The sequence below is a fragment of the Gymnoscopelus microlampas genome, assembly GCF_963454915.1.
Source record: "Gymnoscopelus microlampas genome assembly, chromosome: 11".
NCBI lineage: Eukaryota > Metazoa > Chordata > Actinopteri > Myctophiformes > Myctophidae > Gymnoscopelus > Gymnoscopelus microlampas.
In genome coordinates this window covers 320001-342393 of record NC_139948.1, presented here as the reverse complement: position 1 = coordinate 342393, position 22393 = coordinate 320001, and the positions used below count along the sequence as shown (strand labels likewise).

The 22393-nt window shown below is 41.8% G+C and overlaps 2 protein-coding genes across 4 annotated transcripts in view; both read right to left on the bottom strand.

Moving 5' to 3' along the window:
• Positions 1 to 651: 651 nt before the first annotated feature.
• Positions 652 to 22393, bottom strand: part of pdxdc1 (pyridoxal-dependent decarboxylase domain containing 1) — a 75371-nt gene continuing 53629 nt past the window's right edge. The window contains exons 20-25 of one of the 3 annotated variants that reach the window (XM_084072509.1): positions 12085 to 12206; positions 11699 to 11791; positions 11248 to 11344; positions 7733 to 7873; positions 4462 to 4580; positions 652 to 3715 (exon numbers count right to left, since the gene is read on the bottom strand). In XM_084072509.1, coding sequence (XP_083928635.1) covers positions 3542 to 3715; positions 4462 to 4580; positions 7733 to 7873; positions 11248 to 11344; positions 11699 to 11791; positions 12085 to 12206 — 746 coding nt within the window. In that variant the 3' untranslated portion in view covers positions 652 to 3541. The remainder of the gene's footprint in view (positions 3716 to 4461; positions 4581 to 7732; positions 7874 to 11247; positions 11345 to 11698; positions 11792 to 12084; positions 12207 to 22393) is intronic. The other 2 variants (XM_084072510.1, XM_084072511.1) reach the window with 2 other exon arrangements.
• Positions 17346 to 19373, bottom strand: LOC311056120 (signal recognition particle subunit SRP72-like; the record flags this gene model as incomplete). Its single annotated transcript, XM_084072513.1, has 1 exon — positions 17346 to 19373. The coding sequence occupies one exon, from the start codon at positions 19371 to 19373 to the stop codon at positions 17346 to 17348; it is 2028 nt and encodes a 675-aa protein (XP_083928639.1).

Genomic DNA, 22393 nt, shown 5'->3' with positions numbered 1-22393 from the left:
CTACTTTTTAAAGCAACAGAGAAACAGGCTGAAGAGTTCATTAAAGAGCTGGAACAGGACATCATTAAGTTAAAGAAGAGCAACTCTCACACACTGAAAACCACCAGCACCTTCTCCAGAACTTAACATCCATCAGCACCCCTCCACCCACCAAGGACTGGACAACGGTCAATGTCCCTCAGTCTCAGAAGACTGGCAGGACAACTGTGGCAAAGCTGCATGATGCTAGCCTGGTTCCAGACAAATCTGCCATTGCAAAGCAAAATTGCCTTCGGCAGATTAGGTCCCAGATTAGTATCCCCCCCAGTGTATATTGAGATGGCAGATGTGTCACATTAAAAAGGACAAATCAAACAAATGGGACACTTTATTAGAACACAAAAATAAATCGCTACAGCCTCAGTAGTCGACCAGTGAATATATAGCTCAGAGTGAGTCCCGGCAGAGCTCATTAAAAACTATTAAGATGAGATTCCAGTCTTTAACCACAACATCTTTCTAAATGAATTAGACAATGCCCAATCTATAAGATCACAATGTGACCTTGTAGATCGGGCATTTGCAAATACATTTTCAGAATTTTTTGAAAATAAAAATCATAAAATGAAACAATTATAATTTGAATCAAAGTGTAAATAATTGAAAACAATCAAGAAGAGATTCCGCTCTTTATGCACAATTAATCATCAAGACAAAGATTAGCAGGACAGTACAGAACCTTTCATCAAAACAAGCCAGATAACCAGTCCTTCAATACAGTAGTTCCCATGAGGAAGCCAAAAGGTTTTGTGCGTCAACATTAGAATAGAATCATTTAAAAAGATCTTGATGAACTTAAGACAATACATGAACAATTAAATAGAAGCAGTCAAGACGAATACATGTTTAGAGAACTAGTGCAATAAAGAGTAAAGATATTTTTATGGTTGGACGTGTTCATTTGAATGGTTGATAACTTCTTCATTGTACGGTTGGCAAACTAGCTCAAATCACTTCTATAAACCTCCATTGAAAACCTGAATCGTACTGGTTCAACTGAATATCTTTTGTGTCCGGATAATAATGCAACGCCTAGATATTTATACCTCAATTAAGTTTTTCAATTGGAATTTGATACATTGCATTTCTGTTTTAAATACATTTAAAATAAATATATTTATTGTTCTTACATGACAGAAAGCCACTTCAGTCTCCATAGGTTACAGTGCTGACAAAAATATGTATATAATGATATCAAACTCAATACATTTATATTAATACGGCATCTGGCCTCAAACGCTTGTGCAAATACAGAGGGATTAATGTTAGTAAAACATGGATATAGCCTGGATTCATGAATTAATGTGACTGCAGAAAAAAGTTAAATGTAATCCTAGTGATTTTCTTTCCTTCAATACAGCTCTTCTATAGAAACAAACTTGATCAAGTATAACGAGAGATTGATGACATAAAAAATATTCCTTGTGTGCACAGTATTAACAGTGAAACACAATATAGATTTTCCAGTGTTTTTACTTGCATATTAGGCTGCTTCATTCCCGGTCTCCAGGGTGTCTGAAACCTTTGGAATCATGTTATGAATACAGGCTTTTTAATTTAGCATCAGATGAAGAAATGAAGGTTGAGACAAAGTGACTTGAAGCTAAACCAATTTGATCCATGACACATGGTATTCCATCTGCAAATGTCTGTGGTGCTTAGCACATTCCAATGACTCCACACCTTTCAGACACCCCTAAAAAATAAAAGTGACTAGACTAGGTTAAATAGCCCGATCCAAAACTATTTACATTTTCCCTTTAACCTCCAAAAGTGCAGTGTAGCCAAATCTCTGCTCCCAAAGCCAGGTCCAGTAGGTCATACACACACACACACACACACACACACACACACACACACACACACACACACACACACACACACACACACACACACACACACACACACACACACACACACACACACACACACACACACACACACACACACACACATATATATAATTATATATTAGAATTACACCCTCCTTTAATTAGTTCACAGCTCTAGTTTGTTACCATTCTGAAATCTATATTGCTTTCTTCCTCCCTTAAACTGAATTCACACCAGCAGCACTATTTCACTTCCACGTTTTGCAAAAGCACAGAGGTTCAATGCATTGTCTATGGAGAGGAGCGACTGCAGCGGAGCCAGCAAAGGGCGGAGTGCAAAAGTTGTGAAAAAATATCTATTTTGACGCTGCCACTCTGTGGCTAGACAGAGCGCCAGTCAATCAGAAGTGTGCTGTGCTCTGAAGTAGAGTTGGGATACGGATCCAACATTGTGGAGCCAGAATATGTTCCATCACATTTGGAACCGTTTCCGGGACCGGTTTATCACACGGTCAGAGCTGGTATGGTCGTATGGACTTCACGTCTGCTATGCAATTACTATAACGGTGTTTCTAAATGATTTGTTCTTTTATTTCAAGGACCACCATGAGTTCCATGTATACACTCTCAGAGTTACAGACCTGTAAGGGTCCTTATGGAACCCTCTCAATTAACCCAGAAGGTCCCTGAACCTCACTTTGAGAACCACTACAATAATATGTATGCAATAGTTTTTGTATGATTTAATTGAGAAGTGTTTATTAAAGATTTGAATGAAATTCAAAATTATATTGTTTTTTTGTTTATATAGGAATTATTAAAGGGAACTGTCGTGGCAGGAATCGGACCGTTAAGAAGGAATCGTTAAGAAACCGGAATCATTAAAATCCTAAAAGATCCCAACCCTACTCTGAAGTAGACATCACTGTATGGAAGTAGCACATATTGATAATAAAGTGTTAGAGCTCTCACTGGACTGCACCTGCAGCTTATTTATGAGAAAATACCTCGGAAACTCCCAATTTATTGGATTTTGCCACAAACGCAGTGACAGAAAATCTGAAATGGCTGCTGCTGGTGTGAATTCAATGTTAAAGTGCCAGTTTGCAACTTGCGACAAGTTTGCAACGTTGTGTCGTAATGTTTTGAATATTTCTTTTACTACAGCACTACAAGCTCTGATCAGAGCTCTCTACAAGTTCTACAAGCTCACAATGTATCATGATGCGATGCAGATCGGCTATTTTCACACTGTGATACCGTCAAATATAAAAATGGGCCATAACCACTTAAGCCCAATATACTACATCATACGATATATAGCTGAGCTCGTATATATGCTATTTTTGAACATTTTGACGATGTTTATGAAAATGTCTATAATGACATGCCCAGAATAGGGACACCAGGTTGAAAATCGTTAAGCATGAATCCACCCCGATATCCTTCTAAAAAAACAAACAAACAAACAAAACAAAACATCATGAACTGGCACTTTAACCGTGACATCATTGTAGCTGTGAAGTTATTGGACAGAAAAAACAAATCTAAATAAATATAGTAAATGAAGGTAAATATTTCTCTAGTTTTGTTATTCAAATGAGTGGAAGCAGCAAAAGGAGCTGGTTTTCAGAATGGTGTGTGCTTTTTTTGGCTGGTGTTTCGGGCCGTTAGGATTCTAGCTGATGGTTGGAGGAGCCTCCGTCCTCGGGGGCTGTCTCTCCGGGGGCCGCCTCCATGTCCTGGTGCTCAGGAGCCCCGGGTTCAGGGGCCTCCTCCATGTCCTGGTGCTCACGGGCCCCAGGTTCAGGGGCCTCCTCCAGGCCTCCGTGGGGCGTCTCCTCCTTGGGGAGAGACAGGGTTATTATAGTTAACCACTTAACTCTTTGACCGCCGTCGACGTGTTTTCGAGTCAATTGCTACTTAATCCATCCATGCCGTCAACGCGTTAGACACGTCGATAGCTTTTTAATTGTTTAATAAACGATCGCGCTTGTTCTCTGTACCATCCTTCATCATTTTACGAGCATTATCACCGGATATGGTGCCTGCAGCCTGTTTGCGCTGGTGAAAACTAACTCACACAGCTCGCCTCTGAACACGTAACCCTTTGGTTGGTGGATGGATCGTGTGTGTTTATAAACACGGCCAGATGATGGATTATAATGGATATAACATTTCTGTGAAAATTGCTGCCACTGGGTGAGCATATTATGAAAATACTCAATGACAGTCAAAGAGTTAACTCATTGAGTGCCATTGACCTGTTTCACGTGTTTTACCGCTAGGGTACAACGTGCCAATGACATGTTTGACGTGTTTTTGAAAATAACAGATCTACAAGCTCACAACGCCTCGCTTTGCGAGCCGTTATTTTCACAATTCTTGTGTGACACTCCTGTAAGCTGAAGTAGGGCAATTTTACAACAAAACATAAAAAGAAATGTGGAGATACAAGGTTTCTGCAACAGCAACAACATAAAAACTAGACTAGCAAACAGGCTTAAAAACAAATCATAATTACAACTAAGCTGAAATGGAAAAATGAAATGAACTAAAAAGTGAATGAAACATTCAGAAGTGTGCTAACCTCTGGGACAGAGGGGGAGGGGGTGGGTGGTTTCTTGGTCAGCTCCTCAGTGTGTTCAACAGAGCTCGTCTCACTGGTGGAATCCAACGCTGCTACCGAGCGCCGGAATAACCTCTGACCTTTGGGAAAAGAAAGACAAGGCACTGACTACATTTACAAGACAACGTTGTCTTCTTGGTGCCGTGCTATTGGTCCATTATTAGAGCCCATGACATATTTGAGTGTCCAATGCTGATCCCGATTTTTGGGGAGACTTATATACCACAATTACCCATGTTTTGACCCATATTTTGTCAAAGGCAAATGGAGCAGACGAATGGAGAGGGGTCTGGCACTGGAGTGGGGGCTGCTTCAAGCAGTTTCCTCTTCTGTCTCTTCGCCTGCAGCAAGAGATGTGCCTTTCCTCGGCACGGCGAGTTCCTGTAGCGACAGTCTGCCTCCAAACGCCACAGTCTTTTGCAGCTTCCTCCCAGTTTTTGTGGTCAATGGCTGCCTGCTTCATATCACGTTTGCAAACGTCCTTGAAGCGGAAGCGTGGGCGACCGAGAGGTCTGGAGCCTGTTCACAGCTCACTGTACAGGACCGCTCTGGGGAGCCGGCTGGGGTCCATCCTGTGGACATGGCCAAGCCAGCTGAGGCGGCGCAGGCTCAGCATGGTGAACATGCTGGTGGAGTGAGCACTACGTTTCAGAACTACTGTGTTGGGAACTTTATCATGCCAAGAGATTTCCAGGATGCAACGCAGGTGGAAGCTGTTTAGCTGTTTCTCATGTCTGGTGTAGGTGGTACGGGTAAACTATTCTATAACTGGCCATAACCCTATCCCTAACCCTAACCTAAGGGGCGGCAGTGGCTCAGGGGTAGAGTGGCCGGGTTGGCCGATGAGCAGGTTTGGAGCAGCAGTAGTGTACCTGACAGTCTCTTATTGGAGGAGGTGGGTGTAGATAGTGTACCTGACAGTCTCTTATTGGATGAGGTGGGTGTAGATAGTGTACCTGACAGTCTATTATTGGATGAGGTGGGTGTAGATAGTGTACCTGACAGTCTCTAATTGGATGAGGTGAGTTTAGATACAGTGGGGCAAAAAAGTATTTAGTCAGCCACCATTGTGCAAGTTCTCCCACTTAAAAAGATGAGAGAGGCCTGTAATTTTCATCATAGTTATGCATCAACTATGAGAGACAAAATTAGGAAAAAAAATCCAGAAAATCACATTGTCTGATTTTTAAAGAATTTATTTGCAAATTATGAGGAAAATAAGTATTTGGTCAATAACAAAAGTTCATCTCAATACTTTGTTATATACCCTTTGTTGGCAATGACAGAGGTCAAACGTTTTCTGTAAGTCTTCACAAGGTTACCACGCACTGTTGCTGGTATTTTGGCCCATTCCTCCACGCAAGATCTCACCCCGTAGGATCAAATTTTTTTTTTTTTTTTTAAGAACGGTGAGCAAAAATCCCAGAACCACACAGGGGGACTTAGTGAATGACCTGCAGAGAGCTGGGACCAAAGTAACAAAGGCTACCATCAGTAACACACTACGCCGCCAGGGACTCAAATCCTGTAGTGCCAGACGTGTCCCCCTGCTTAAGCCAGTAGATGTCCAGGCCCGTCTGAGGTTTGCTAGAGAGCATTTGGATGATCCAGAAGAGGATTGGGAGAATGTCATATGGTCAGATGAAACCAAAATAGAACTTTTTGGTAGAAACTCAACTTCTCGTGTTTGGAGGAGAAAGAATGCTGAGTTGCAACCAAAGAACACCATACCTACTGTGAAGCATGGGGGTGGAAACATAATGCTTTGGGGCTGTTTTTCTGCAAAGGGACCAGGACGACTGATCCGTGTAAAGGGAATAATGAATGGGGCCATGTATCGTGAGATTTTGAGTGAAAACCTCCTTCCATCAGCAAGGGCATTGAAGATGAAACGTGGCTAGGTCTTTCACCATGACCATGATCCCAAACACACCGCCCGGGCAACGAAGGAGTGGCTTCGTAAGAAGCATTTCAAGGTCCTGGAGTGGCCTAGCCAGTCTCCAGATCTCAACCCCATAGAAAATATTTGGAGGGAGTTGAAAGTCTGTGTTGCCCAGCGGCAGCCCCGAAACATCACTGCTCTAGAGGAGATCTGCATGGAGGAATGGGCCAACATACCAGCAACAGTGTGTGGTAACCTTGTGAAGACTTACAGAAAACGTTTGACCTCTGTCATTGCCAACAAAGGGTATATAACAAAGTATTGAGATGAACTTTTGTTATTGACCAAATACTTATTTTCCTCATCATTTGCAAATAAATTCTTTAAAGGGTCTACACCATGAATTTTAACTTTTTCTTAATTTTTGTGTGTTTTTGGTCTCCCCCACCTCTCTTCTGTTCCAACAAATACCCGACTTCGAGCATGCAGACTTTCATAGGCTATCTGTGGTTTTCATGTAAATTGGTCTGAAAACAGTCCGTCAGATTTGTTCCCCCACCCTACGTCACGCCTGGGAACAATTCCTCCCGTTTTTCAGTTCTAACCCCCAAAAAAAAATCTAAAAATAAATTAAATTTTTTTTTTTTTCATTTTTTTTTTTTTTTTTACATTTTTTCTTATTTTATTTTTTTACTTTTTCCACACAGAACCAGGACATGACATGCATACAAACTGGCTCAATAGCGCCCCGTGCCAAACAGGACAATGTGGTATTGCAGGTGAAAGTGCTTTATAAGCCAGAGAGAAGTTAGTTGGAATGAGTATATCTGAGGCTTGATTTAGGCTCAAACCTTTTGAAAAATGTTTGAGGGACATAAACAATATGATATCAAATATTATTATTATTTTTTAAATTCATGGTGTAGCTCCTTTAAAAATCAGACAAAGTGATTTTCTGGATTCTTTTTCCTAATTTTGTCTCTCATAGTTGATGTATAACTATGATGACAATTACAGGCCTCTCTCATCTTTTTAAGTGGGAGAACTTGCACAATGGTGGCTGACTAAATACTTTTTTGCCCCACTGTAGTGTACCTGACAGTCTCTTATTGGAGGAGGTGGGTGTAGATAGTGTACCTGACAGTCTCTTATTGGACGAGGTGGGTGTAGATTGTGTACCTGACAGTCTCTTATTGGATGAGGTGGGTGTAGATAGTGTACCTGACAGTCTCTTATTGGAGGGGGTGGGTGTAGATAGTGTACCTGACAGTCTCTTATTAGAGGAGGTGGGTGTAGGAGTGTACCTGACAGTCTCTTATTGGAGGAGGTGAGTGTAGATAGTGTACCTACCTGGCAGTCTCTTATTGGATGAGGTGGGTGTAGATAGTGTACCTGACAGTCTCTTATTGGATGAGGTGGGTGTAGATTGAGGTGCCAGTCTGCCCATCTGAGCTTTGGTGTTGTAGGTGGACTCTGTGGAGTCTAGACAACCTGTGGACAACAACACCACAGCAACATATTAACATAAGATACAGTAACTGCATCGAAATATCAATTTGAATTTCAACAATCAAAGTATATCAATATGTAAACAGCAACATATCGTATTGTTTGACTTTGTATCTTATCGTATCGTTTTGCAATGCAAATAATCAATTATATCAATACTAAGTACTAGTGCATTGTATTTAGCGATTTTAAGAAGAAAAAAGAAAAAGAGGGGTTCAATTACTTTTCCATTCCATATAGCTACACTTGGTCTATCGATAAATGTGTGTAATCTCTGCGTTCATGTCAAGGTGTGGGTTTGTCCATATGTGTTCAAATACAATGTCCATGTATTTGCCAGAGAATCACTTTGTTTACGTATTTATATCCATAATAATAAATGTTTCCCTTAAAAAAACCTGCACTATACACACGTTTCACACAGATTTAATTTCTTTGCTAAATATATTAGTTACTGTATCGATTTTAAATCATTGAATCGTATCGTATCGCCATGAATGAACCAATATCGTCCATGTATTGTATCGTCAACCATGTATCGAAAATAGAAAAATAGAAACCTCAAATAGAAACCTCTTATCTCCATATTGTATGTTTTTTTTTCATAAATGAATGCCCTACTTCATCAAACTACAATGTCACACAAAGAAATATTATATTTAATACAAAATCTTTGTGCTATTTTTCCATTTGAATCCTGAAAAGTAATGTTGGACATATGAGGTTTCCACCCGACAGCGACGAACACACCCATTGATGTCGTATCAGCCATACAACCTCCCAGCAACATATTAACATTGAGTGCCAAAAACGGCCAGGTTTTTTTCTTTTCCAAAAGGGACGCTCTGGGAACAATGTACGAAAACAAATTTCACCCACTTTTTTACCTTGTAAACCTGTGATGTGACAATAAACCTGATTCTGATTCTCACGCAACTTAGGAATGATCCTAGGACCATGTAAAATGGAATGGACTGGTCCATATCTCCATACTTTTTTACAGTGGTGAAAACAAGCCATTTTCCACTCTGCAATGGCGGATCGTGCTAGAAATATTATTGTTCCAGTCGTTAGACGGGACCCTCAACCATCGCAACCTTATCGTCCTATAAATGGTCCTCACTAATGCTCATTATAAGATGCCACCATTTCTGTCTACTCACTGCCTCAGAGGGCTGTGGACAGTTCAGACATTTCAAACAAGAATTTATTTCATTTATTTGTTATCAATAGCTTCTATTTCAGCATGCTAACTTTCCAGGTAGAGAAAGGCTGTAGTTTCTATTATCCTGGAATCCCCATCTATTCCAAGGTAATAGTCATCGGTAGGCATGTTTCTGAATAGTCCACAGCCCACCAATGAGAAGAGTAGACAGAAATTAAGCCATCTTATAATATACATTAGTGAGGACCAATTATTGAAAATGGGAGTGAAGTAGGGGTTTGACCAACTAGTCGACTACTATAACCACTAGTCCTGCTACCATAATTGGCGGCCACACTCATGGAGTGTACACGAGTGTATGGGGCCAGTCTCCAAGCAGACACATGGCCCAACTAACTCCATATTTTCCCCCAAAATTCCACAATATTCTGCCTGTAACAGCAGCTGCTTCCCATACCGTTACTGTACTTGCACGATGTACAATTAATATGAAACACATTATGCCCCAATACTTATGCAAATCACTTCCACAGCCCGCAATTTACTTCCGGATGGTCCGTTTAACAGCCAATCATGTTCGCGAGATCTACAAGCTATGGGGCAGAGACGCTATGTGCCATACACCGTATCTTAGCAACAACCTAAGCGCTAACTCTCATTGGTCGTGTCATGCTTAGGGCAGTTTCCAGACAGCAGCATCAAGTACTCGCTCAGATAGCTCGCTGCCGCCATTACAGTCAGACGCACTGACGCAGCAACGGCTGGCCTCCATGATTGTTCTGCGAGCCCAGCTGGACAGCACAATCACCGTAATTTCTATAATAAATCGCCCTGTCATTCATATTTTCAAGACTTTGAGGTCACTGCAGCCTCCTACTAATGTAAAGCATGTTTATGTCCACTACTGTGATAGCGATCATTGTATTTCAATGCTTAGTGCCCAGGGGTGCTTAACATGAGCCGTTAGCTGTTAGCCGTTAATGTAGTAATAATTTCTGCTAATTTCGGTTCTACTGTGTTAAGCTTGTGTTACTGCTGCTTAAGGCCCCTGCATGCTACCAAATGAGGTGGTCACCCTAGCACCGTTTGTGACCACCGAAACGGGCCTTAGGTGGGCCCCACCTAGGCAATTCTATGTGGGGCCAAGGTGGGTCTTAACTGGGATGCCCATGTGGGCTATAAGTGGGTTCTACCTGGGCCCTAGGTGTATTCCAACCAACCAGAGTGCAGTGGCCATCACTCCAAATGCTGTGACGTCAGGGCTCTCAATACTGCACATTGGGGGAGGAGGAGGGGCGCAGGGTGGGCGCGCAGATCGCTGAACCAATGGTAGCCCACGGATGTTTTCTCTGGAGATTTAAAATCCGCCCCTCTATGCCACATATCAGACGCGCTACAGGGTCTTTACTGACCAAGCCATGGCCCCACTGGCTACGCCACTGATATGCGCTGCCAAGTGGGCGCGGGCGCTAGTCAAAGTAATAGAGGATGTGTTAATTATTATTATTTTCATTATTGAAACAAAATTGTTCCCTGAACCAATTAAAACCGGGAAAGCATAGGTGTCATTTGACATTGACAAGTGGTATTGGATGACAACCAGTGGTGTAAAGTAACTAAGTACATTTACTCAAGTACTGTACTTAAGTAAAATTTTGAGGTACTTTTACTTTACTGGAGTATTTCCAATTGTCAATACTTTTATTTCTACTCCACTACATCTCAGAGGCAAATATTGTACTTTTACTCCACTACAAATATTTGAAAACTTTAGTAAATAGTTACTTTGTAGATATAATCGCACGCGACGATATAATCGCGACACATTTTGATACCAATATTTTACTCAAGTAAATTTTAAGTAAAACATTTGTGTACTTTTTCCACCACTGATGACAACTAGTCGACTACTTTGTGTTAGTAGTCGATGACTATTAAAATTCAGCAGTCGTGAATGCCCTAGTATGAAGTGCTTATCACAAAACATGCAAAATCATATTAATGTTCTTCAGAAAAAAGGTATATATTTTTTTTGTTTTAGTTTCAATATCAAATGGTCAGAACAAACAAACTGAATAGATTATTAGATTAACATTATTTACACAGGTATCAACAAGCTAGTTCACTGCTCCATCCTAATCATCCGCAATAAGATTACTTGCACGCATGCACACACACGCACACACAGTACCTGCACTAAGGTTGAAGGTCCTGCCCATTATGGAGCTCTCTACTGGAGAAAACCAGTTCATCACGGAGCCCACTAGGGGGAGCTGTCTCAACATGCCCTGAGAACGCACGCACGCACGCACGCACGCACGCACACACACACACACACACACACACACACACACACACACACACACACACACACACACACACACACACACACACACACACACACACACACACACACACACACACACACACACACACACACACACACACACCACACAGTTTACAGTTTGAAGTCAATCAGGCGGACGATTCTCAAGATACATGAAGGACAAAATATGCAGATGTGTGCATTTATAGAGGGATTGGCTCAGATATAAAACACTGATATACTGATGTATACACACGCACAAACACTCACACACACACACACACACACACACACACACACACACACACACACACACCTCTTCCATCAGCTTGTCCTGGTTGGCTTTTTGCAGCTGGAGTTCTGCTTCCAGGATGCCTTTCCTCACCACATCCGTCATGTTCTCCAACAACTGTACACAACATTAATACACACCTTACTGTATACAGTATATGCAACACATCATGTGTGTTTAAACTGCACAGAACACACACACACACACACACACACACACACACACACACACACACACACACACACACACACACACACACACACACACACACACACACACGTGTTTACACTCACAACTTATCACAACTTATAGACACACTCACAACTTATAGACACATTTATGCAAAGTTATAATGATATTATAATAATATACAATGTACACAGAGACTGATATAGGCAACATAATCCTACCCTTCCACTCTCCTCTATGTCTGTCCCAAGGCTCATCATGGTCTCCACCAAGTCACAAACATCAAGGTCTTCTGTTGCCATGCCAACAAATACACAGTTCTGTTCTGTTCCACACTGTGATCCTAAAAGGACAAATAAAACAACATTCACTATACATTTGCAGCTTTTCGCGCACATGTGGGTGTTTGGGGTTTGGTGTTTGGGCAGCTCCGGTGTTGCCAACAAGCTCAAAAGTAGCGACCAGTTTTACCACTTGAACCCTATTACATCAGCTATTTTCAAATAAATATAGCAACTACACTTCAGAAACAAGACCAAACAAAAGCAACCCGCAACTATGAATATAGTTAGCTCCAGATTATGTGAGTGAAACAAGCGACCAGGTCGACGTAGCGGACATGCCACCACAATCTACGACAGCGAGAGCGCGCGCGCGAGAGAGAGATAGAGATGAAGAGAGAGAGACAGTCTGGCAATATATCGTTCGTATTGATGCAATATTAAATTGAAGGCAAGACAACAGTTACTGAAGGCCTGAAACATGCAGAATTGATTGCCTTAACCAGACCAGTCCTCCTCAGGGCGTAGATCTCCGCCAGGCCGGGTTGTCTACCCAGGACCCGCAAACTTTGGAAGGCAGTCATAGCCACTTGGAATGGGAAAAAAGCAGGACTTTTCAAAGAATGTTAACTAATAACTTCTTCTTAAAGAAGAATCTGAAAATGTCAATGACGGTTGATAAAACATAAAGTTTATATTATCAATAGGCTATGTTAAACGCTTAATTATTCTACATTCTCATTTGTTATTATTCAAATAAAAGTTACTAATAATAATAATAATAATAAAATACACTACTCCTATTATATTAAAATTGGCTTAAGGGAGGACAGGTGGGCGGTTGGACCACGCCATCACACTCATGTCACCATGACTCAGCCATAACTATATACTAAGGAGTTCCCAAAGCAGCTACGCCCAAATATGGAGTGTGTTGTCAATGTGTCATCATGGCATCAGGCACAAACAAATCACTCATCTCCATATATGGCCACAAAAGGGGCCATGCCCATTATTGGCTTATAGTAATGACATCAGGTATCTCAATTTATGGCCATAAAAAAAGGACCGACAGATACACAGATCTCAATATATGGCCATATCAGTCGGATCGGCAGTGCAACGTAGGCGTGAACTCTAGAACCTCTAGTTATTATACATTTCTAGGGGGGTGAATGTTTTTCATTATGTTTATTTTATTTTATTTTATTGTCTCCGCCAGTATGGTGGAGAGTATGTTTTCGTCTCCGTCCGTCCGTCCGTGTGTCCGTCTCAGCCAAGCTAACATCGGTCAAGCTTCACGTGACACGTGACAATATGTGGTCACCAATGCTTTGATTGGCTAGCGAGACGCATGATGAAATAAAAACCTATAAATATCACCACGCACTTCAAAAAATATGAATTATTTTTTGAAGTGCGTGGTGATATTTATATCTATATTTATATCTAAATTCATATTTAGAGTGATGGAAGTGATGGAAGCTCACTTCAAAAAATATAGATTATTTTTTGAAGTGAGCTTCTATCACTTCCATCACTCTAAATATGAATGGGGTGTGATTTTTTGTCTCCGTCTCAGCCAAGCTAACATTGGTCAAGTGACACGTGACAATATGTAATATAAATAGGTAAGACAGGATTAATCAGGAACAGTACTGGCGGAGACCTGTGCTCCGAGGAGCACATTTTCTAGTTAATATGTTTTTTTACGGTGTGACTCCTGGAGGGCAAGCTGTCCTGTGTGTGTGTGTGTGTGTGTGTGTGTGTGTGTGTGTGTGTGTGTGTGTATATTGTTCAGTTTGTGAATTCATAATCTCAGATCGATCCACGATCTGAGCCTGTCCATATTTGGAGAAGACTGATGCCCTAGATATGACATCATCAAGATGATATCATAGATCACTGGGAAGCACTATTATTAGACAATGTCTTGTTCAATGTTAAAGCAGCACTATGTAACATTTTTTTTGTGAATACAAGGTAATTGTGTACAATCTATATGGGAGAGTATGTCGATACAATATAACTTATACAATCTGTATGTTAATACAATATATTACACGGCTTGGTTGAATGCTTGATTCTGATTGGTCAATCGCTTAATTCAGTGGCGTGTTATTTCTGGATAATGACCAATGAGCTCAATAACAGACCGCTGTCTAATCAAAGACTCAGAGCACCTGCTCATATCAACATGTGCTGCTTGATGTAATGCTCTATGCAACATGACAGCCATGTAAACAAACACACCATGTCATGTAAACATTTGAAGCGAGAAATAGACAAGGCAGTAACCAAAAATGTATTCTATTTGATCAGCCGCCTGTTTTCCGAGGCGACCGTGTCCACCCAGCGCAACACTTATGGAATACTTTCATTGCCATAAGCAAGGAAATACTTTGTTTTGTTGTTACTTTTGGATCAATTTATTAATTCATTTATCAAGTAGCCGTGTAATAAACGGGATAATTGACGGGTAGCTGGTCATTATAGATTTTTTTTAAATTAACAGCTACCCGTCAATTATCCCTTGCATAACGTATACAATCTGTATGGTAGAGTATGTTAATACAATATAATCTATACAATTCGGGTGGTTGTATTTTGTCTCCCTGCTCTTCTATTGAGACATTTAGATCGTGTCAAAGGTCATGTCTCACCTAGACACAGGATCTGACACAGATTTTGACCTGATAGTCAATATTCAATTTATCCCCTGAGCAAGCAGGCAGGCTCTATTAACTCAATGGTAAGAAATTCAGCACTTTCGCAGAAAACCGGGTTCAAATCAGAGAAAGAGGAAAGTTACATAATGCTGCTTTAACATCACAATTTATACATTTTATCTTTATTATTATAAATTATACATTTCCAAATGACTTGAGGTGTTTGTTTTTGTTTAGTTTTTTGCAGAGGAGTGCTTTGGATATCGTCGATGTCGGGCAAAATCCTTGTATTTCCATATTTCAACTTTTTTTGTTCTTTATTCTTAATGTATGCCATACTATATACATACATACATACAGGTGTCACACAAAAGTAGTGACAATATCAGATCTACACGCTCACAACATGTTAAGCCAATACTGCACACATGCGCACACACGAACACACGCACACACACACACTTGACGTCCGTATGAGCACGGCGTATGAGCACGGCATTTAAACAGCTATAACTCCAGTTCGCAGCATGCTACGGAGTACAAATTTTGTACATGGACTAAAACCACCAATAGGGACAAACTGAAATTAATTAAGCCCCGCCCCCTCTGTCTTCCTATTGGCTGGGCTTTAAACAGCCATTATTCCAGTTTGCAGCATACTACCAAGTACAAATTTGGTAAGTGGACTCAGACCACCAATAGGGACGAACTGAAATTAGTTAAGCCCCGCCCCAAAGGCACCGCTTCCTTCACACAGGGTGTTATTTTTAGCGGTGCCAACCGCTCTATACATGACTTTGTCCGTTTGTCCGTTTGAGCCTGGGATGAATGAGCACGGGATTTTAAACAGCTATAACTCCAGTTTGCAGCATGCCACCAAGTCCACATTTGGTATGTGGACTTAGACCACCAATAGGGACGAGCATGAATTGATGAAGTTATCAAAGCGGGGTCCAGGGACCCCCAGCGTATGTTATGTCCGTCCGCCCGTATGAGCACGGGATTTTAAACAGCTATAACTCCAGTTTGCAGCATGCCACCAAGTCCACATTTGGTATGTGGACTTAGACCACCAATAGGGACCAGCATGAATTGCTGAAGCCCCGCCCCCTCTGTCCAGGGACCCCCCAGCGTATGTTATGTCCGTCCGCCCGTATGAGCACGGGCTTTTAAACAGCTATAACTCCAGTTTCCAGCATGCCACCAAGTCCAAATTTAATATGTGGACTTAGACCACCAATAGGGACGAGCATGAATTGTTGAAGCCCCGCCCCCTCTGTCTTCCCATTGGCTGGCCTTTAAACAGCCATAACTCAAGTTCGCAGCATGCTACGGAGTACAAATTTTTCACATGGACTAAAACCACCAATAGGGACGAACTGTAATTACTTAAGCCCCGCCCCCTCAGTCTGCCCATTGGCTGGCCTTTTTAAACAGCCATAACTCAAGTTCGCAGCATGCTACGGAGTACAAATTTTGCACATGGACTAAAACCACCAATAGGGACGAACTGTAATTACTTAAGCCCCGCCCCCTCTGTCTGCCCACTGGCTGGCCTTTAAACAGCCATTATGGCAGTTTGCAGCATGCTACCAAGTACACATTTGGTAAGTGGACTCAGACGACCAATAGGGACGAACTGAAATGAGTTAAGCCCCGCCCCAAAGGCACCGCTTCCTTCACACAGGGTGTGATTTTTTAATTACGAAAAAGTTGGAGAACTACTGATTAAGAAGGCATTTGTAGAATCAACCTCAGGTCTTAATTTTATTGTTTTTAAATAATTAAAAGGAATAGTTTGGAATACTGTATGAGGTTTCCAACCGGCAGTGTTGATATCATCTTCTCACAAAGTGCACAAAGCTCAAAGAGCGTCTATTGACACAGATAATGCACCAAACCTATCAACCGTTGCTGTTCTCAAACATCGTGTCATCTGCGTTATTAGCAGAAATAGCCTAGCTGAAATAACAGTTAATAACAAGGACTTCTTTTTTTTATATAACAAAAGGGTCTTTCCTGTTTTTAAACGGTTCCAAAAACAACATTGATTAAAACATTTAAACATTAAAATACGTTCTGGATTGCAGCTTTAAAAACAACAGCTCAAATCAAGAGGTTGCAGGGCAAGGTAAAGCCCCTGAAACGCACACAATACTGTACAGTACGTATTTTAATGGGCCCTATGCACAGCTGCCATATTGGAAAGAGATTCCTTCACAGGTGTTACCAATGATTCTAAAGGCTCTGTTCCATTTAGCGTAGCCCAGTGGTTTTCAAAACCTTCAAGGACCCCCATTATATATTCTATGTTTGCTACTTTAGTGTGACACTCTTGTAAGGTAAAGTAGGGCATTCATTTATGAAAAAAACATTAAAAAGTTGAAATGTGGAGATGGAAGGTTTCTGCCCGACAGAATCCAAACCAATTATTGAATATTATATGTAAACAGAAGTTTATGGGAGTGTCTCAATGAATGACTCTGGGTCAGATTTATTCTACCCCCTCTAGTCTGGCCTTGTGTCTGCTGCTCACCAGCCTCCTTTCCCCCCTCCTTTTTTCTTCTTTTGGGGCACCTTCTTGTTTCGGGGAGCCCCTGAGGAGGCTGCAGGTTTTTGCTGGCGGAGAGAGGCCCCAGTACTGGTGGTAGCAGAGCCGGACGCAGGGCCTGGTCTTGGAGACGTTGGGGGGCTGCTAGCTGTCTTACTGGCATCCAGCTGGTCACACTCCGCTGCCGATGCTCCCTGCGTTCCTCGGCCCACCAACTCCTCCTGCTTCTTGCCCTTCTTCTTTCCCCGGTAGTAGGAGCGCTCCCTCAGGGGCAGCCATCGCTCTGGGTCAGGCCTCAATGTGGGGTCAAAGTTCTTGGGCAATTTCCCTCTCTTTTTCTTCTTCGTCACTTTGACAGTGCCTTGGCCTTCCTGCTCTTTGGGCAGGGTTTCTCCCGTGACTTTAGCGGTCTTCTTCCTGACGTAGTTTGCACCGCCGTGCGACTTCTCCAGCTCGTCCACGTCCACGTTGAAAGCCATAGCATCCGGGGATGGGAGGTGCTTACTCAGGGACTTGGCTTTGTCCGTGTCCACCAAGGAATATGCCAGGATAAGCTGGGCCAACGTGTGCACGTCGCTGGTGTTTTGCTTCCAAAGCAGCTCCAGATCACAGATAGCCTCTTTTTTCCGTCCGTACTTCAACTTGAAATTGGCGGCTTCCCGTACTATTGCCAGGTGTGACGGGGATACGGGCTGCTCGGCTTGGTAGTACTGAAGAGCTTGGCTGAAGACATCGACGGCACTGTCAATGTCTTCCTCATGGGCGTACAACGTCACCAGGGCTGAAACCATTCCTGGTTTGTGCTTGAAATCTTCAATTGACCGCAAGACGTCACATGCTTTTGAAACATGACCTTGAATCAAGTACAGCTGTGCCATCGTCAGTTTAATGCTGGCTGCAGTCTCTGGATGTTGATGGGAGAATTGTTGCAGCAGCTCCATTGCCTCGCTGTGCTGTTTCTGCCTGCACAGTTGGGCCGCCTGTATCAGCACAGGTCGGGGGTGACCTGGGTTCTGCGTCTGGAGGCTGGATGCCAGCTTCCTGCACTGTTCATCCTGGTTGCTGTACATGGCAAGGAGGGCTTTATTAAAGTCTATGGCCTGCAGCTGATTCTTGGTCAGCTTGTACTCCACACCGTCAGCATTCGTTAGCTTCACCTTCTTCTTTGAGTCAAACACATTTTGGTCCTTGTTTATTGTAACGATGTTGTTGGCAGTCACGGCAAGCAGCCCCACATCCAACGGCTTGAGCTTGATGACCTGGTTGTAGAGCTGCAGAGCCTCCTCTGGCCGGCCTTGTAACTGCATGATGTACGCCATCTGTGAGTGGATGACAGCCAGCTTGGACTCTATGTCCTCCTCAGTCACATCCAAATCTTCACTCAAGGAAGCTCTACGAAGCTCTTCTGCTTGTCGGAGTTTATTGAGGGCCTCTATAGGCTGACCTTGACCAATAAGAGTGCAGGCAGCATTGTAGCAAAGCTCATACGTCGTTTCAGGCAGGCCAAGATCGTCCAGGGAGGCTTCTTCCTCCTCCCACTGACTCAGAGCGGCGACTACAGCAGCTAGGTTGGTCTTCCTCTTCTCCTCGTATTTATCCAGGGAGTTCCTGATCAGGTCCGTGTACACAGCCTTGCATTCCTCATAGCGCTCCAGTCTGTAAAGAACTTGGCCATAGAGCTCCTTCAACTTGTCAGTCTGCTCAGAAGCACCTTCAATGGTCTTCAGGGCACTTTCCACTCTGTTCAGCCGGTATTCACAGTAACTCTTCTCGAAAACAACGGTGTCACTGGCAAAGACCTCAGAGTGGGCATTTATGACATCCAATGCCTCTTTGAAGTGGCCATTTTGGATAAGACACACAATCTTACAGTGAAGGGCTGTCGTATCATCTTGGACCTCGTCCAGAATGGTTTTGATAGAGTTTATGGCCCGGGTGTAATCCCCTGTCTGTCCACAGCGGTTCACTTCGGTCCACAGTGAGACTACAGAGCTTCCTGCATTCGCCATGTTTCACTGTTTGTCTTTGAAACACTGAATCGAGTCCCAACTATCAATTTGTAATGAGTCCGAAAAATGCAGGAATTAAACGGTTAGTCTATTATAACGTTATTATAGAGTTCACATATGGAATCTAGCCTCTATCTGAGACTGTGATTCTTATATATACCGTCTGGCGGGAATTGGAATAACAGAGGGATTCTTCGACATCACCATGATGTCAGACTGTGTCAGTCAGCTCCATATATGGAGGTCATACTCACAGTACATGTGTCAGCCAGCTCCATATGTGAAGGGCACACTTAGATGTGTCAGCCAGCTCCGCTCCATATATGGAGTTCTAGATCAGTAATGCCCAAATATGGAGTGACTCACTCAAACATATTGAGAAGCCATGGCGACCTTACAGTATATCAACAAACCTGCACGTCTTGAAAGCCTTCGTTTTTGCTACTATCTGAGGCATTAACATAAATATCTTTCTCAGACGCCCTTCTCTCTCTCTCAGTCGTTAATACTATTTTCAATACTAGTCCAGTACCGGTTATTAGAAATACATAGAAGCCAGTCTATCATGTCAGTCATCTATCTCATCAGTACTTTGACATCAGTCATGTCCATATCTAGGCATAAACTGTGGACAAACATACATAAAGACATGCACATGTGGAAAGACATATACAGACATACACAGATGTGTGGATTTCCTAAATATGTCTGTTGTCTATACTGTATATGGTTATGTCTATTGTCTATTCTAGATCAGTGTCCAACGGGCACCAATCTAATATTTTAGTATTTTGTTACTGAGTGTACAGCACTTTCCAACTAGAGCACAGAGCCCTGCTTGTGTGTGTGTGTGTTTGCACACAGGCTTAGAGAGACGAAGGTAGGCTTACTTTGTACTGCAACAGCACAAACATGTTCATGGATTTTAATATGTTCGACATTCTACAAGTTATTTATGTACATGTTTATCTCTTTGTTAGACGTGCGTAAAAGAGCACCGAACTAGAGCCCTGCAGTGTGAGTGTGTGTGTGCGTTTATACACAGGTCTGGAGGTAGGCTGGCTTTTGCATTGCAACAGTACAACCGTTTTTATGAATGAAATGAATGAGTTCTCATGCTGGTGTATTTTATCATGCAGGAGGTGCTAGGACCGAGTGCACTGTTTGCACCAACACCCTGGGCATTCCCTGATCACCTGTTAATAGGGTATGTTAACTTTCATGATAAATATTCTAAAGTACATTGAATGCATGTTACTGGTACTGGGTGTATTCTTGTGAATGTTTGGCTGAGGTCGAAGTTGTAGTCAGAATTTGATTCTGATTACAACCAAACATCAGCAAAACATCTATAGCACCAGGGTAAATCGTGAAACTAATTCAATGTTTGTTTTTATTACAGATTGTGCCTTACAGTCGAACCGCTGTTCTTTTTACCGTTTAGTTTTTATAGTTTATGCTGCTATGTTTTTTATTCTTTTGCACTGTATTTAGATACAGTGCTATAACCCCTGTGGCTTTAAAGGACAACTTTGTTTTTTTACAACCAAGGTTTATATTTTAGCTTGTAATTAAAGTAAATAAAAGATGAGTGTTATTTTTTTTTCATTTACTGCTTTCTATAGTTTTAGCAATTTTCACGATATTTTTTACAGTGGGCGGGGGCATTCTGTCCGGTGGCTAAATATGCCTTTTTTACACAATAAAAAAGGTCCTGTGGTCTTTGATGGCCAGATGTGAGTTATTGGGGGCTAGAAACAAGCTTCTGTAAATACTAATAAAGAAAACGCTGGGTTATTGTGTAAAAAAAGACATATTTAACCACCGGACAGAATGCCCCCGCCCACTAGACACACACTGTAAAAAATATCGCGAAAATTGCTAAAACTATAGAAAGCAGTAAATTAAAAAAATGTAACACTCATCTTTTAATTACTTTAATTACAAGCTAAAATATAAACCTTGGTTGTAAAAAACCAAAGTTGTCCTTTAAACGAAAATCACAACCTGTCCAAACCAAGAGGTTTAATTAGGCTACAACCTGAGACAGATATATACTTGGTTAATGGTTATACTGCAGATTTGCACTTAATTGATTGCTGCCCCTTTACTGTGTGGTGTTCATGGCTTTTTAGCCTTTGAGTTTGTATTTGCAGTGATCTTTAACTCTTTAACTGCCAGTATATACACAATCTAACCCCTTCCCTGCCAGAGAATAACATTGCAAAAATAGGTAAAATGTAAATTTTGTCTCCGTTTATTTTTTAACATTGAAGTGAATGGAGCAGAAAATCTTCGCATCGCGTTATCTCCTGCTTCCTTTGTGATAAACGAAAAATTTAAAAAGTAAAAAAAAAAAAAACGTTTTATCTTTTTTCAAAAATCTCGTCAATCTCGTCGACGGCTGGCTGAGCCATGCGGAGAAAAACGAGAAATCTCGTCAATGGCAGGTAAAGAGTTGTTAATGCCAAGTGCACTTGGCTCTGAGTATGTTTATCGTGCCTGTTTATTGTGCTTATTTGCAGTGGTTAACCTGTGTGTGTGTGTGTGTGTGTGTGTGTGTGTGTGTGTGTGTGTGTGTGTGTGTGTGTGTGTGTGTGTGTGAGCGCGTGCGTGCGTGCGTGCGTGCGTACGTGTGTGTGTGTGTGTGTGCTTAACCAATGAGTACATTTCAGTGCAGCAACTTAGCCAAGCTATTTTATCTGTCTTTTTAGTGGCCCTATGCAATCTACTATCGGGTGGCATGTGGACATAGTTTTAACCATTAAAGATATAAATGCTTTGTACAATTCTCCTAACTGGGAATAAATTATCATTTGGTAGTTAAAGCCTCTCTGTCTATTCACAACTGAATACTTACCTTTGGGAAACTTAACTAAATATTAACAACTCAGGTCTCCCACCCTGTAATTGGGAGTGGCGTAGTCACACTGTGTATAATGCGAGTAATTGTTAACTCCATTTGGTTACATATATTTAATAATATTAGTTTGTTCTTTTAGATCGCCTTTTAAAACACT